The sequence below is a fragment of the Ascaphus truei genome, chromosome 14 (assembly GCF_040206685.1).
Source record: "Ascaphus truei isolate aAscTru1 chromosome 14, aAscTru1.hap1, whole genome shotgun sequence".
Taxonomy (NCBI): Eukaryota; Metazoa; Chordata; class Amphibia; order Anura; family Ascaphidae; genus Ascaphus; species Ascaphus truei.
In genome coordinates, this window is record NC_134496.1 from 11257866 (window position 1) to 11274461 (window position 16596).

General features: G+C 44.1%; 1 protein-coding gene across 2 annotated transcripts in view; it reads right to left on the reverse strand.

Moving 5' to 3' along the window:
* The window catches only part of CUL3 (cullin 3), a 67231-nt gene that overhangs the window by 14235 nt on the left and 36400 nt on the right, over positions 1 to 16596 (reverse strand). For both annotated transcript variants that reach the window (XM_075569692.1, XM_075569691.1), the window contains exons 3-6: positions 13624 to 13737; positions 9694 to 9854; positions 4517 to 4631; positions 3315 to 3543 (exon numbers count right to left, since the gene is read on the reverse strand). In XM_075569692.1, coding sequence (XP_075425807.1) covers positions 3315 to 3543; positions 4517 to 4631; positions 9694 to 9854; positions 13624 to 13737 — 619 coding nt within the window. The remainder of the gene's footprint in view (positions 1 to 3314; positions 3544 to 4516; positions 4632 to 9693; positions 9855 to 13623; positions 13738 to 16596) is intronic.

Genomic DNA, 16596 nt, shown 5'->3' on the forward strand with positions numbered 1-16596 from the left:
CTCTCTAAAAGAGAGTCTGAGAACAGATGCATTGTACGGAACCCCAACCCTCTCTAATAGCGTGTCTGAGATCAGATGCATTGTAAGGAACCCCAACCCTCTCTAATAGCGTGTCTGAGATCAGATGTATTGTAAGGATCCCCAACCCTCTCTAATAGCGTGTCTGAGATCAGATGCATTGTAAGGAACCCCAACCCTCTCTAATAGCGTGTCTGAGATCAGATGCATTGTAAGGAACCCCAACCCTCTCTAATAGCGTGTCTGAGATCAGATGCATTGTGAGGCCTGGGACATAGTGCCCCAAACAGTGCTGAGGCGCGCTGAGGCTCGGCCTTACACAGCGTGCCATCAGGGGGCAGGCCAGTGACGTCACGGAGCTGGTTCGCCCTCATTGGGCGAACAGCTCACATGACCGGCCCTGCGCTCCGGCAAGCGGGGAAATTTCAAAACTCCGTCAGACACACGCTACCCCAAGCGTGCTGACGCGTGCGCGAGCCCCTGCTAGAGCCGCTCTCATTGCGGCTGCAGGGGCTCAGTGCCGAGCAGCAGCACAGGCCAGCGCATAAGCGCTGACCATGCCCAAAGCCTAAGGAACCTCCACCCTCTCTAATAGCGCGTCTGAGATCAGATGCATTATAAGGAAACCCCAACCTTCTCTGAGTGTCTGAGATCAGATTCATTGTACATTCTTCTGTATTTTATTTGGTATAATTTTCAAACAACCTAAAAATGACAGGGAACCCTTTAGGGATGCCCACGAAAAACGTAAGGGTTCCTAGGAACACCTGTTGAAAACCACTGGTTTAGACACTACTATTCGACTGAAAGACTTGGAGTGGGGCTTGGAGGTCCTTGGAATTTAAGGCCTCGTCCAGGGTGAAGGCAAGAGCAGAGCGAGCGAGCTGGCGCTCATGCACAGTGACGTCACGTGCATGTAAGCAGGAGACCAATCTTGTCCTGCGAGAATTTTTTTTGCGAGCAGGGGGCGTGTCAGTGGGACGGGGGGTGGGACGCGGCATCTATTGCAGTAACATCTATCTATATCTATATATATATTTATCCCCTCTCCCCCTCCCCTATCTTTCTCTTCCCCTGCTCTCCCTCCCCCCCACGCTCTCTCCCTCTCCTCAATCCCTCCCTCCCCCCCCTTGCCTCCCCCCGTCCCCCCCTTCCCTCTCTCCCCCACACCCCCTCACCACCACCACTTTGTTTTACCCCCCACCACTTCGTTTTACCCCCCCCCCCACCACACCACCACTCCGTTTTACCCACCCCACCCCTGTTCACAGCTCTCCGTTTTCCGTTTCGTGTCCCACCCCCGTCAGAGGACAGCAACCAATGCAAGCTCCCAATGCTTGTATTGCATTGGTTTTGCCTTGCTGTCCTCTGATTGGGTAAATTTGGTCATGTGATCTGAAATCGGAGCTACAGATTCAAATTTTTGAAACTCTTGAATCTGAGCGCCGAGGACAGCACACGGGCACGCGTAGGGGGGGGCGATCACGCAGGCCACACACTGTTACAATGTGTCTCATCGAGGCCAGCGTGAGCGCCCACACCAGCTCAGCGCCACCCTGGACGCAGCCTTAAAAAAATGAGGAGTTGCACACAGACCAACTTTAAACCCAGACAGCAAAGCCATTTTACAGGCCACCAGTCATTACCAAGAATCCCTAATTAGATCACAATACTACTCTCAGAAAGTAAGGATCTCTAGGATAATGAGAAGACCACTGATAGTGACGGCTTAGGCCTCGGCCATGTTACTTGCTTGCTGGCGGAAGCGCGCTGAGGCGCGCTCCCGCTCAGCACTGAGCCCCTACAGCCGCAATTAGAGCGGCTTTAGTAGGGGCTCACCTGCGCTTCCGCGCGCTTGCGGAAGCGCAGGTCTTAGGGGAATTTAAAATTCCCCCGCTTGCCGGCGAGACAGGCCGGTCACGTGAGCGGTTCGCCCAATGAGGGCGAACCAGCTCCGTGACGTCACTGGCCCGCCCCCGGCCAGTGACGCGCCCGCCCCCGGACCGCCCCCTGACGGCTGCTGAGAGCGCTTGCGGTAAGCAACCGCAAGGCCAGGGAAAGCACCCGCTTTCCCTGCGCCTCAGCACGCCAGCAGGGACCGTGGACTCGGCCTTAGAAAGATATGAGGGACTGTTTCACAGCCGGAGGCTATGGGGATGCATGCTAGAGGAAGCAAGCACTACGGAAGGGAATTGCACCATTAACCAACACTAAACCAGGAAGGCTCATTATCCTTACAAATCTCACTAGACACGGGAAATTCCTGAAAGCAACAATCTATAGACATTAGCACAGCCGTCGGGGCACACTGGCATAGTACAACACAACCAACTTCTGCCTAAGGTTTATTGCGGACATTTTGATCAAAACAGACAAATATTACACCACAAGCCATTTTCTTAGTATGGCGTACGGAGGGAGACCAGGAGGCCGTTCAGATGTCTACACTGCTACATTTGCAATAACATTATCACAGGCAATTATTTCCTCATCCACATAGTACCGACTTATTCGTAAGGTTAATAATATATGTTGTGTATTTCATTAAATGCAGTGGTCTACTTTATGTAGACAAAAATAATACGGAAATCAGGCTTTAGAGCATGTTGTGGGCAACTTTAATCCTCAAGGGTCACCAACAGTTAGGTTTTCAGGCTATCCCTGCTTCAGCACAGGTGGCTCAATCAGTGGCAGTCTTTAAGCCACCAGTGCTGAAGCAGGGATATCCGGAAAACTTAACCTGTTGGTGGCCCTTGAGGACTGGAGTTGCCCACAACATGCCCTAGAAAGCACAAAAAGGAAGTGTCATTAGAAATGGGCTGGAACCCACTATAGGCTTAACATTGCACCCAACACAGACACCGGGAAGCATTTCTAATAGTGATGGGCATCGAACAACCGAGCACTGACCAGGACACTGTCATTTCAGGAAGCTACAATGTTTGGAAAGGAACGAATGCTTCTCCTTACACAGGCTACAATGTGAATATATGTTTTGGTCAAAACCTGCTTAAAAAGGTGCAGTTCCCCTCCCGATATGACAGACTTGAAAGTGGGCTCACTGGGATGCCCCTTTAAAATCAGTTTACCAATCTTATTTTAATTTCTCCTTTCCCATCTAGATATTTTTTTTTTTTAAAAAGCCAAAGGCCTGCAAACAACGTGATGTGTTAAGAAATCTTGAAACAATAATAAAAATAAAATAAAAAATAAAAAAAAAAGGTAGACATTCAGGGAGAACTGCCCCTTTAAATGGATGCTGTAACCTCCAAGATGCATCTCGACAGTGAACCTACCTTCTGTCTTTCCATTTTTGAGCATATGTACTAGGCCCGAATTCTCCATCTCCACTATGGTCTTCATATGTTTGGAGATAAGTTCCCTCTCCACAACTTTCACAATGGGCTCCTCTGTTGATTTGTCGAGACAGTGCATCACCCGCTCTATTTCTTCATTTATTCTAGCCTCTACTTTCTTTATATACACGGACGCACTGTTCTCAGCTAAAAACTTCTGGCTTTCCATCTGTGGAGAAAGTAAAGCTTGGTTAGGATTTGATCTCCCTGCAGAACCACAAAAAACTGGTTGCATTCAAGCACCAATCCCACCTACTAAAAAATGTTTTTTTTTTTTTAACAGCATTGGAACCGGAGGGTCCTCTAGAGGTACCCAAAACACTTGGTTTCGTTGCCAGTGATTGGTCTCCTTTAAAGGAAATCTCACTGGCTCCACGGGCCAATAGGAAACCGCAACAACGAGGGGGAAGAAGTTGCGTATTCCTATTAGACAGTCACAAATATTCCGGAAGTAATACTGATTGTGACATGTATTACTACTGTGAAGCGCTATGTACATTAATGCCGCTATATGAATAAAGACATACATTACAATACAATTACTGAACGGATTGGGAACCTGGGAAGTCCTCGGCACCAAAAATAACGCAACATTTCGGTTTTACCCAATAACCACTAAATACAGTAGATCGGTCCTTCAGAGAAGAATGGAAGTGTAGAGAGACTGGTTTTTATAAAGTGCTGTTTATTCATGTGAAGCAACATTCAACTGCTGCCTTCATTTGAAAGCCCATATGAATGATTGCAATGGAGATGAAGAATAATAACTTTATTTATATAGCGTTTTTTTCCCAAATGGGACACAAAGCACTACAGTCCCAAAAAGGGGAAAAGAAAAAAGCATTTAAGGTTATAAGAGAGCCAAAACACACGGGAAGATACAATACAGGATGGGACGGTGCTGTAGCTATTAAATGCCGAACAGGTTGTGGTTAATTAAATGCCTGGGTAAACCGTCAGGTCTTGAGCCTGTTTTTAATAGATTTACAGAGATGAGGCCTCTCAGATTGTTCTAAAGAGTGGGAGCAGCATGGCTAAAAGCTTGGGCCCCAAAGGGAGTCAGGCACCAACAGCTATACCATTGCTATTTGTATCACACAGCCTGTAAGCAAACTGCTTTATTTGCCTAAATATTTTCCTACCTGGAAGAATTCTGCAGACATTTCCAAAAATGGAGCCTCAAAATCTTCTTCGTAGACTGACCTTCCTTCCAGACCAAGAATCATTAACATCTGGCAGGCATTTCTTATGGCGCCTCTGTCAAATACATACATGTTGGGGGTAAAAGTAGAAATAATTGTATAAACATCCGTGCTGAATCTCTTCTGATGTGGTTACTAATGTAAATATGTACACTAAATATCAGTGTTAAAAAAAAAAAAAAAAACATACATATAAGCATCATTACCTTTACAACCTGCCCAGATGTATAATTGTTATGGATATCCTTATACCTTCAACCAAACAAGCGCCTCCCATTACTAAAAGGACGAGTCTAAAGCAGACTGTCACAGCATTTGCATTCATCCTGAAATCATTCATAGTTATCTGTGCAGTGAAATATTTACACTTGCATAATATAGTAGAGAGTTCAACGTATGTTAAATTTAGTAGACCGAGATACTTCTGCTATTTGGATTTATATTTATTCAGAGGAAGGCAAAAACAAAAAAAAACGTGTGTGCCGAGCACGCACATTTTAAGTTAAACTTTTGTCTTTGGTCCCTGTTTTGTCACAGAAATTGTATTTGTGATGGTGATGTTTTTAATTAAAAATCAAGACAAGTTCAGTGCCAAAACGCAAAGAAGTTTGACTTAGAACGCGTGTTTTAACCATTTGCACTTCTATATTTATAGTAACTGAATTCCTTGTGTGTGTCTGTGTCTGTCAGTGTGTGTGTGTGTGTGTGTCAGAGCCCGCGCCTAATGCGCATGCGTGCCCAGCCAGAGCTAGCCCCCCTTCTGTACATCTGTATGTTTAACTTACTTGGAATACGTCAGTGTGAAGGTAGGGGCAGCCTGGCATGCATATACATTGTTAATTCCGCTGGCTACCACTACCTGACAAGATGGCGACCTGATACAGTTCACATGGCCATCTTAGGTAGCCAACACATTGTTTCCCCCCGTAAAACAGTTTATTCTGCCTGTGTATTTTGTAAGGCTCCATTATGTGGTGAGCTGGTAAGTCACTCAGCCCGGGCCAGTACACAATGAAGCTTTGGGCTATTATCTGTTTTGGGGTAGGTGTAGTGCTTGGAAACAATTGGAAGTAGGGAAGGGCGTGAACTTTGCTGGGGATGACCAATGGCTCCGCTCCTGGAATACATGTTCCCTACCTGTGAGGTGCCTATCTCTAGGTATGTTGAAACTGGGAACCAAGGTCTGGGCCCTTGCACCATCGGCTTGAATCATATTGGTCAGGTTGAATTTCCCATTCTCTTTAAGCCCACCCCTAAAGTGCTGTCTCCTCACACAACCCTGATCGGTCAATCCAAGACAAGCAATCTGTCTCCGATTGGTCAATGAAGACCATCTCTTAGCTGGTTGATTGGCACCCGGTCCTCCATGGCTTCAGATGAAGACCAGGAAACTATGTAAGCCAACACCGATCAGAGCCGCAGTTGTTCCTTGGTTCATAGCTAGTCATGGTGTCAGAGACTAGCGGGAAATTTGAACCGAGCGGTTATCATCCCAAGGTACTGGGGATACTCTGAGGTGGATGGATTGTGGAAGACATCCTGGGTAAGTTAGCTACGGCAGCACCCATCACCTAGTGAGCTAGGATTTCCCCCATAAACCCTCTGTTATGGCAACTTAAGCATGGAGTTGCTTCAGTTTGCTCGACCGAAATAAAGTAAATGTATTTAACTCCTTTCTTTTGTCCGTCGCTTGTGATCCCGGGGTAATCGTCTTGTCTCCTGGGATAACCAGTATACCGTTCCTTTCTGCAACATGCCTAACTTTTTCTTAGAGATCTATTAGGTCTGACATCACAGGCTCCATTGGTAGTCTATTACACAACTGTTCTCACGGTAAAGAAACGTGTCTGTTACTACAGTACTTTCCGTTACTGGTAAAATGTCCTTTCCTCCAATCTGAAGGTATGACCCTATGTAATTTGTAGTGTCTTTGGGAAAAAAGTGCCCTTCTAAAATGATTTTGTATGGATCTTAAATAGATTTGTAAATACAGCTGATCCCCGTTATAACGCGGTGCTTGTGGTCCACATAATGTGACCGTGTCATAACGGGGATCATGGGAAAAAAATGGCCGGCCGCCGCGATCAAGGGTTTCATGTCCACCGGAGGGGGAGCGAGTGTGTATGTGTGTCTGTCTGTCTCCGTGAGGGGGGGGGCCTGGAGGCCTTTAATTCAACCTGGGAGCATCGGGAAGGACAAGGCTTTCTCTGGTTTGCCTCCCGTATCTACCTGGAGCGCCCGCCTCCCCTCCTATGATGATCCCTCCCTCCCTTGACCCCGCTCAGCCCCTATCCGCACTGAAGCGCTGAATTAGATACCGGACAGCCTTGCATCCTCTCCCGGCCCGTCTACCCCCGTGCTCATCTACCGCCCCGTGCAGAGTGCCTCAGTTTCACTCCACCAATGACTGATCTAATTATTAGTTTTCATGTACAGTAGCATGAGTATTTTTGGTTCACAAATGCATAACTGTCCAATTAATACTGAAGTTAAAAAAAATCCTGATCACTGCACTTTTTGCTGCATTCCTTCCTCAGTTCGATCCCAAAAAGTGCTTTACAAAAGCAGCATATATTGTATTACCATACTAATTATCACTGTGCTTTTGAAGTTAGAGTTAAATGTGAAAAATTAGTATACAAAATGTATGAAACCACAACTGCCTATTTAATCTAAATGTCTATTGAATCTAAATGTCGCAGGCATCATAACATGAAACAAAACTTTATTTTCTTAAGTTATGTTAGGTCAATTTCTAGTATGGAATTCTCACAAGTTTTTCTCCGTTCATTCTTTGCTTGAGATGTGACGTTTCCCGCTTTGCGTATATTGACGGGAAGGGCATTTCAGAGGTGTGGGGCAGCGAGTGAGAAAGGATTTAGGCGGGAGAGGGCTTTAGATACAAGAGGGCTAGACAGAAGACATCATTGAGCAGAGTGCGAGAGGTGAGCAAGTGGATTGCAAGAAATTAGAGCGCGAGATAATTGTTCGACAGAGAAGAGACCGGTCCAAACAAGCCGGAGAAATGCAGTTTTCCAAACGCTTGCCTGCAAATCCTGTTACTTATCAGTAAAGAGGACGCTGTATTTCAAATATACCAATGCAGTACTATGTACACAGAAACCCAACTACAACTAGTCAAGAGAGACTGTATACTTAGCACAAATAGAGATAGGAGGGTGTTCTCCCTAAATAGCACTTTATTGCATTCAGGTATTTTTGCATTAACACAGGAAATTACAAACCTGTGATGTAGGGAGGTGCTCTGCCAGAGAAAGTGTAGAAGTCTCTACAGAGAGAACGCCTGCTCGCAGATGTGCGTTTTCCTGCAGTACGCAGCATGCCAGAGACTAAGGCACGTTCTATAGTGCCGGGCGCACGCTATGCCGTGCGCGCGGAATTTTATTTGGCCGACGTGTCAGCCCTTCTATATGAGGGCTGCGCGCGCACGGCACGGAGAGGGGAGCAGACAGGGAAAATAATCTTTTCGCGCCGCGACCAGCGCTAAATGTATGCGTATGTATGTATATATGCGTGTGTATGTATATATGCGTGTGTATGTATATATGCGTGTGTATGTATGTATATATGCGTGTGTATGTATGTATATATGCGTGTGTATGTATGTATATATGCATGTGTATGTATATATGTATGCGTGTGTGTGTGTGTATGTATGTTTGCGTGTGTATGTATGTTTGCGTGTGTATGTATGTTTGCGTGTGTATTATGTTTGCGTGTGTATGTATGTTTGCGTGTGTATGCATGTTTGCGTGTGTATGCATGTTTGCGTGTGTATGCATGTTTGCGTGTGTATGCATGTTTGCGTGTGTATGCATGTTTGCGTGTGTATGTATGTTTGCGTGTGTATGTATGTTTGCGTGTGTATGTATGTTTGCGTGTGTATGTTTGCGTGTATGTATGTTTGCGTGTGTATGTATGTTTGCGTGTGTATGTATGTTTGCGTGTGTATGTATGTTTGCGTATGTATGCATGTGTGTATGCGTGTGTATATATGTATGCGTGTGTATGAATGTATGCGTGTGTGTATGCGTGTGTATATATGTATGCGTGTGTATATGTGTATGCGTGTATGCGTGTGTATATGTGTATGCGTGTGTATATGTGTATGCGTGTGTATATGTGTATGCGTGTGTATATATGTATGCGTGTGTATATGCGTATGCGTGTGTATATGTGTATGCGTGTGTGTATGCGTGTGTATGTGTATGCGTGTGTGTATGCGTGTGTATATGTGTGTATGCGTGTGTATATGTGTATGCGTGTGTATATGTGTATGCGTGTGTATATGCGTGTGTGTATATGTGTATGTGTATGCGTGTGTATATGTGTATGCGTGTGTGTATGTGTATGCGTGTGTGTATGCGAGTCTGCACAAACTTAAAAAATATTTTATTTTTACCAATTTTTTTTTAATAAATAATAAAATCACACACACACACACACACGCACGCGCACGCACACGCACGCACGCGCACGCACGCGCACGCACACACGCACGCACACGCACACACGCAACGAAAAGCATGCGGCACGTGCACGCGCGTTCGCATAGGCACGCACGGACGCACGCTCTATAAACAGCCCTAAGAAGCCAAACCCATAAGGCAGGGAGGGGTTCCCAACTCCATCCTCAAGACCCCCCCTAACAGGTCAGGTTTTCAGGATATATCTGCTTCAGCACAGGTGGCTCAATCAGTGGCTCAGTCAAAGACTAAGCCGCCTGTGCTGAAGCAGGGATATCCTGAAAACCTGACCTGTTGGGGGAGGGGGTCTTGAGGACTGGAAAGGAGAACCTCATAGTATAGGATGGAAGCAAGTCAATGGGTCAAATAATCTGATTTACATATCACATTACACACTGCAATACACAATCATACACAATCATCCATCATGCAGAGTTCCTTGATTGTACTATTCTTCAGTGGCAGAGAAGGACCACTGGCCCTACAATTGGTTTTTCACCATGTGGCTGTGACTGTGTCCTATTTATACCATGTGTGTTATGCAGCGCCTGGAACAGACTATACTGCAAGAAGACAGCAACATTTGGCAGCAAAAAGTCCATAATATGCTTGGAAGGACAATATGCCCACCTGTCCACCACCTCTCCTTTCCGCTCTCTTGCGATCATGTCCAGCAAGGTCTGTCTGAGGTGGTCCCTTATGCAGCCGTAGCGCACAACCTGATCACGGAAAATGATCAACCCCAAATTGTAGACGTTCTCCACATTGTTCTGCTGAACATACACTCGGTCCTAGAAGCAGAGTAGATGTAAAGAGATGTCAGTGGTTTAATATGCAGAAGTTAAATAACATGGCACTGGATTAGTCTCAAATGTTTATAGGTCCACCATATTTTTCCAAATAAACCTATATTCTTTCCTGCTTCTAGCACAAAGAAATGGGTTGTTGTGTTATTTCCATACCAGATGTTTACTTACCCTAGCACATGGAAATTCAGAAATTGTTGTTCTGTACAACTGGAAGGCTGTAGTCTGTTCAGCCGTAAGTATTCATTGCTATTAAATCCATACAAAGTAAATGGTTTATTTCACTGAAGGCTGAACTCTCAAGTCTCAATAGGTTAATGTGTGTGTATGTGTGTGTGTGTGTGTGTGTGTGTGTGTATATGTGTATATGTATGTGTGTATTTATGTCATCCTAAAAGAGCTTAAGAATGTTGGTAAAACAAAGCAGAATACCAAGTGTCACACCATCAATAGGTCAAGAAAGCTTTACATGCAGAGTAACAAAGCACCTCCATAATCAGAGAGCACTTCAAGTTCGATGCTTTTTAAATGTTCTTCCCATGGCCCTGCAACAGATGGTCAATGCCTGGCCGTGACTGTATATGGTAACGGGATGGCATATCCCAAACCCCAAGGAAGTCCAAAGTTCGTGTAAATTTATGGGAAAAACTTCAAGGCCATGGTTCTTAACTAAAATTCACAGCACCGTTTTCTTTGTGCGGAAACAGGTTACCCATGTGTTAGTACCAGTGTAATGAGAAAAGACAAGGAGCAATTATATTTGGTATTTATTTTAATGAAATTGATGAATTGTTGCAGATGTCTTCAAAAATATTAGAAAAATAGGCAGATTTGTTTCACATTTATAACATATCTCATCATATTATATGGAATCCACACAGGGCCGTCACCAATGAAAAGCTCAACATAAACTGAAAACAATATATCGATTTCATAGCTACATATACAGCGGCACAATCAGATTAAACAAATGTCACCGGGGGGTGACATTGCGTCTTTCTACGGGTGACACCCGCCATGTTTGTATGTTTCTTGTGCGTGAAAAACCACCACAAAAAAACCTACAAGAATCTCCCCAACAGGTTCAGGTAAATAAGAAAAAGAAATACAAAGAAATTAAATCCCAGGCGGGATTGCAGCATTAAAAAAAAAACAAAAAACAAACAAAAAAAAAAACACTTTTTTTTTAAAATCATGATTAATAATAAAAAAATAAAACTAACATGTGTGAAGTGTAACTCCACTTCTATATCTATATCTATATGTAATAAAAAAAAAGTAAAGAAAATAATAATTTGACTAAATATTTTAAGACAAATTGTTCAGTTTTAAATCATGGCCTGTACATTTAAGTCCAAGTACAAACATCATGAGACATATACACTATATAAGGATACCATTTCAGTTTATAAGCAGAGTATAAATCAAAGCCACGTCACATTTCAATACTAATCACAATCCCCACTTCAGTAGTAGCAGCGGCTTCTTATTCGTACACCACCCATACAAAAGCTCTGCACTTAGCCGCTGTACAGTAGTATTTTATATGAAGGAGAATAAGAGCTTTATCTGGTCTACATGTCCACTGTGTGGCTTTCAGGAGACTAGACTAATGCACTCGTGAGGTTTGCAATGGCTACCTAGCACAGCCACCTCAGGTCTGATTAAACAGCATTGCACTGGAGCAAGACAACCTGACAGATCACTCTATGAGATCAAGCAAACGTGTTACTCAGTTGATGCTGAGGCAGCGGTTATGTCTTCTTGTGGGCTGCGGTACTGTAAGAACACCTCTCCAACACAGCCTTGTGAACACTTCTGCAGGGGCTCCTATGGGGGTGTGGAGTGTGTGTGTGTGTGTGTGTGTGGGGGGGGGGTGTTTGTGGGTGTGTGATGACCGCTCCAGGAGTTACAGAAATCGATTTCATGACTACAGTTTACAGTTTAACTTCAACTCAATAATTCCCCATAAAGCCACACTGCAGGTAACACGTTTGACTGCAAGGTATTGTTCAAAGCCAGCACTACTGACGGATTATAGAGCCAGAGTGCTCAGATAAAACAAGTAATCTTTGTTACATAACGCTCGCATGCAGCTTCTTCACCATATTAAGCACCACATCTTCATGTAAAACAAATGGTATCCCCTGTGGCAGTAGGGGTAAATATGGCTGCTGGTAATAAAGGTCAAGCCTGCCATTACCCCTACCTGTCAATAATACACTGGTATTGTTATGTGTATGTATAACGTATTACATCTTAACCTGGTTCCCTCACCTCAGGGACCAGAGGTTAATTTTGTTGCAGGAGAAACGTTGCAAAAACGGTCTGTGACCTTTTCCTGTAGCATTGCTTTGCAACTAATGTTATGTTTCATTTCAACCCACCAATAAGGGGCTGGGAAGCAGACAGCACCTGGCCCTGAGTGTTTCAATGTTGTGGGGTTAGTGTATAAAAAAAGGTGGTGGTGAGGGAGACCTCTAGGTAGCCATAAGAGTTGCAGAAGTTATGCTGTACAGCAAAGGCCATACAGCCTTCGCCCGTGCGGAGATTGTGACATCACCCGCGTGAAGCGGGTGTATTTTCGGGCCATGGTGGGCACGCTGTGGGGGGGTGTACCTAGGGGCGTCAAGGAGCCTCATTGGCCGAACTGCTCACGTGACCTGTCTGTTGCGCCGAGAAATCAGTTTCAAATGACTTCTTGCGCAATGCGCGCCCCCTCCTACTGTCGTTATAAATAAATGCATGTATTTTTGTTAATATTGTGATTTAATTTGTAATGGATTCGTTTCTGTTGAACGACTGGGAAAAAAGTGCTTTGTTTTTTTGCAAATGTCTTGAAATAACATGTAATGTTTGAATTGAAAAATAAAAATGATATTTGGGAAAAGCTGCAGTGTCCGCTCCTGTGCTGGTGTCAGGCCTGGAGTCCTGTTTCAGAGGATAGTGCAGGGAAGAGGACAAGGGACATTTCTGCAAGGAGGTCCCTGCAACTAGGCCGGCAGGGGATCCCCGGTTTTCCCCGGTTGGGTATGTGTGGTCTGTTAATGTCAGTTGTGGATAACTTTTTTCCAATAAATTCATATTATAAACTCGTGTTTCTGGTCTGGCGAGTTGATTCCTGGTCTCCAGTGACATCTCCCCTCTATCCCCCATTCCTAAATAGGCTGCATTTCTAAAATAACCATCCCGTACAAGCCATCAAAATAAACGCGCTGACATATAGGAGGATACTGGTACAAATGTATACTTTATTCTCTCCGCTGTTTTTCGGGAGAAAATATACTCTAAAGCCGCCCCACATATACCAGTCATGTCAGCCATATTTATTTTAGATCATACCTGCCAATCAATTACCTCACTACTCTGCTTCATTCAACTTCAATTTATTTCATGAAATCGCTGTTGCAACACACTTTACAAGGGGTGGACGACTTCCGTCCTCAAGGGCCAACCAATAGGTCAGAGTTTCAGAATATCCGTGCTTCAGCGCAGGTGGCTCATTCAGCTTCTCAGCCACCTGTGCTGAAGCAGGGATGTTCTGAAAACTTGACGTGCTGGTGGCCCTTGAGGACTGAAGTTGCTTGCACCCCAGGGGTTGACTATTCTCTTTCAAAAGCAAGTGGGGCAGTTGGATTTGGTGGTTCCTTAGTGTGGAAGTATAAAGAACCATCAGAGCACGGAAATAAACAAGAAAGTCACTAGAACGTATCCCTGTGCAGTAAAAACCTATCTGGTCCCATGTAACACTCACCATGTACATAAGGATGTCCCTAATCATGACCATGGCAGTCTGGTGGTCATTCCAAGCTTGATTAAGCGTCTGCAAAAAGTTGTTATTTAGAGAATTTAAAACATCGTCTCGAACCTGCAAAAGAACAAAGAAAACAAATGTTGTTAACAGCAGAAAAAGAACAAAATTACATTTATGACATCTATACCTTTCCGATACTGAACGGTGGAATAAGCCAATTATACAGCTTATTCTTTTGAACTAGTAACTACTTATTGTTAAAGTTTCATCAACATTTGGTAATAATGCAGCATCCCAAAGCCGTAACGAGTAAAATAGAAGGGGGAAAAAAAACATCAGTTTCTTTCAACTTAAAATTTTTTTCATGCTCACATTACATGAGCAACCCTTAGTCAATGCATGCTGCTTTAAACACAGCTTTTAAGCAAGGACTTGGGAGATGCAAAGTCAGTTAACCCACTCACAGACATGTGTTCAACCTTGATGGGTCTCATCGGTGTGAGGTTGGCTTACTGACATTTGCTCAAATGAGATAAGAGTAGGTAATCACCACGAAAATATATATATATATATATTTACATTTGCTCGCCCCGGGCGAGTGGATTTAACCCCCGGGCAAGTAAATATTGGCCCAAGCAGCACACGTTTGGTACTAGGTGGCGAGTATTTTTTTTGTGTGGCGAGTAGATTTTTTGGTGATTTGTCAGCCCAGTTGCACTCTATGTGGCATTACATATAGTCAATATTAGGAGGGTGTGGGCGTTTGAGCTTGCTGGGTTTGTGTGTTTAATTAATTTCTGACTGGTATCAGTTGTATGGAGGTTGTGGCACCTCCCCCAGAGCTCACGTCAACTCCCCCTTTTTAATGGTGGATTGTCTCATCTTGCTGCAGGTAATGAATCTATTATGGTTCTTCCCCCTCATACAGAGGTATTGGGAACAAATGCAGTGTAGTGTAGGACTTGCACTTATTATGGTTTACCTTGACGTTTGGTGTGCAAGCTTATGATGTTTTGGCCAAAATTTCTAACTAAAAAAACATATTTTATTATTAGCATTAGCAATGTTATTAGTATTGAAGCATCATTTCTTGTAATTATTACCATGTATGTTTTGTCATTTGGATGTAGCACTGAGCACCCCCTGTGTTTTCCTATATTCATGTGCCACAGCCCAGTTGCACTCTATGTGGCATTACATATAGTCAATATTAGGAGGGTGTGGGCGTTTGAGCTTGCTGGGTTTGTGTGTTTAATATATATATATATATATATATATATATATATATATATATATATATATATATATATACACATTTGCTCGCCCCGGGCGAGTGGATTTAACCCCCGGGCAAGTGGCGAGTAGATTTTTTGGATATATATATATAGATATATAGATATATAGATATATAGATATATATATATATATATATATATATATAGAAAAAACAGAATACAATCAGCGCAAATTCCAAACACTTAGTGGGGTTGTAGTAGTAAAAATATTAACTACCCCTTGCCAATCAGTCAAACAGGAGGTGTTATACCTTACAATCTATTCTTGCTTGAATGCAGCCAATTAGGTCTGCGGCTCCACACTTGCCGCAATGGATAATGTAGAGAAGAAATGACCTAGGCGCAAATAAGCCAGGAAAGAAACAAAGAGAAAAATATCATAGGGCAGTATGTCTGTTACTTTCAGAGTTAAGGTGGTAAGGTATACACTTACACTTAATCAGCCAAATAAAAGCCTTTAATCCACCACTGGGATTCAGGAACACTGCTGCTGGGATTTCTTTGCTGTTTGCATGGATCTCAGACTCTCCATGACTGCTGCTTGCTTCAGGGGTCACCTTTTCATCTGCAGCTGCGTGTCTCCTTAACATGGGATATAGCTCACCAGGGAGGGGGGGGGGGGGGGGGGGAAGGGGAAGAGGGACAATGGAACAAAAAATAGTATAAAACCTTTTATTGTAAAAACTATCTAAAAAATAACAAACAGTATCTCACTCACATGGTGTGAAATAATTTCAAGCAGTTGAGAGTTTGAATTGAGTCTCTCACACTCGTAGAGTAAGCTGTCCGGTCCACTGCACTGCTGCTAGCCTGGTTTACTTCCGCGTCACGTGCTCCGGCTCCAATTCTCGCGAGACTTCGACCTCCAATGACGTCACAGCGCTATCTCCACTCCGTTCTGCAGCGCGTCTCACTCTGCTCGGTTTGCAATGCCTGCAATGACTGCAGGGTCTGCCCTACGCGTTTCTCCTCTAGGGCTTCCTCAGGGGCATAATACCCCCTTATCTTATTATGCCCCTGAGGAAGCCCTAGAGGAGAAACGCGTAGGGCAGACCCTGCAGTCATTGCAAACCGAGCAGAGTGAGACGCGCTGCAGAACGGAGTGGAGATAGCGCTGTGACGTCATTGGAGGTCGAAGTCTCGCGAGAATTGGAGCCGGAGCACGTGACGCGGAAGTAAACCAGGCTAGCAGCAGTGCAGTGGACCGGACAGCTTACTCTACGAGTGTGAGAGACTCAATTCAAACTCTCAACTGCTTGAAATTATTTCACACCATGTGAGTGAGATACTGTTTGTTATTTTTTAGATAGTTTTTACAATAAAAGGTTTTATACTATTTTTTGTTCCATTGTCCCTCTTCCCCTTCCCCCCCCCCCCCCCCCCTCCCTGGTGAGCTATATCCCATGTTAAGGAGACACGCAGCTGCAGATGAAAAGGTGACCCCTGAAGCAAGCAGCAGTCGTGGAGAGTCTGAGATCCATGCAAACAGCAAAGAAATCCCAGCAGCAGTGTTCCTGAATCCCAGTGGTGGATTAAAGGCTTTTATTTGGCTGATTAAGTGTAAGTGTATACCTTACCACCTTAACTCTGAAAGTAACAGACATACTGCCCTATGATATTTTTCTCTTTGTTTCTTTCCTGGCTTATTTGCGCCTAGGTCATTTCTTCTCTCTATATA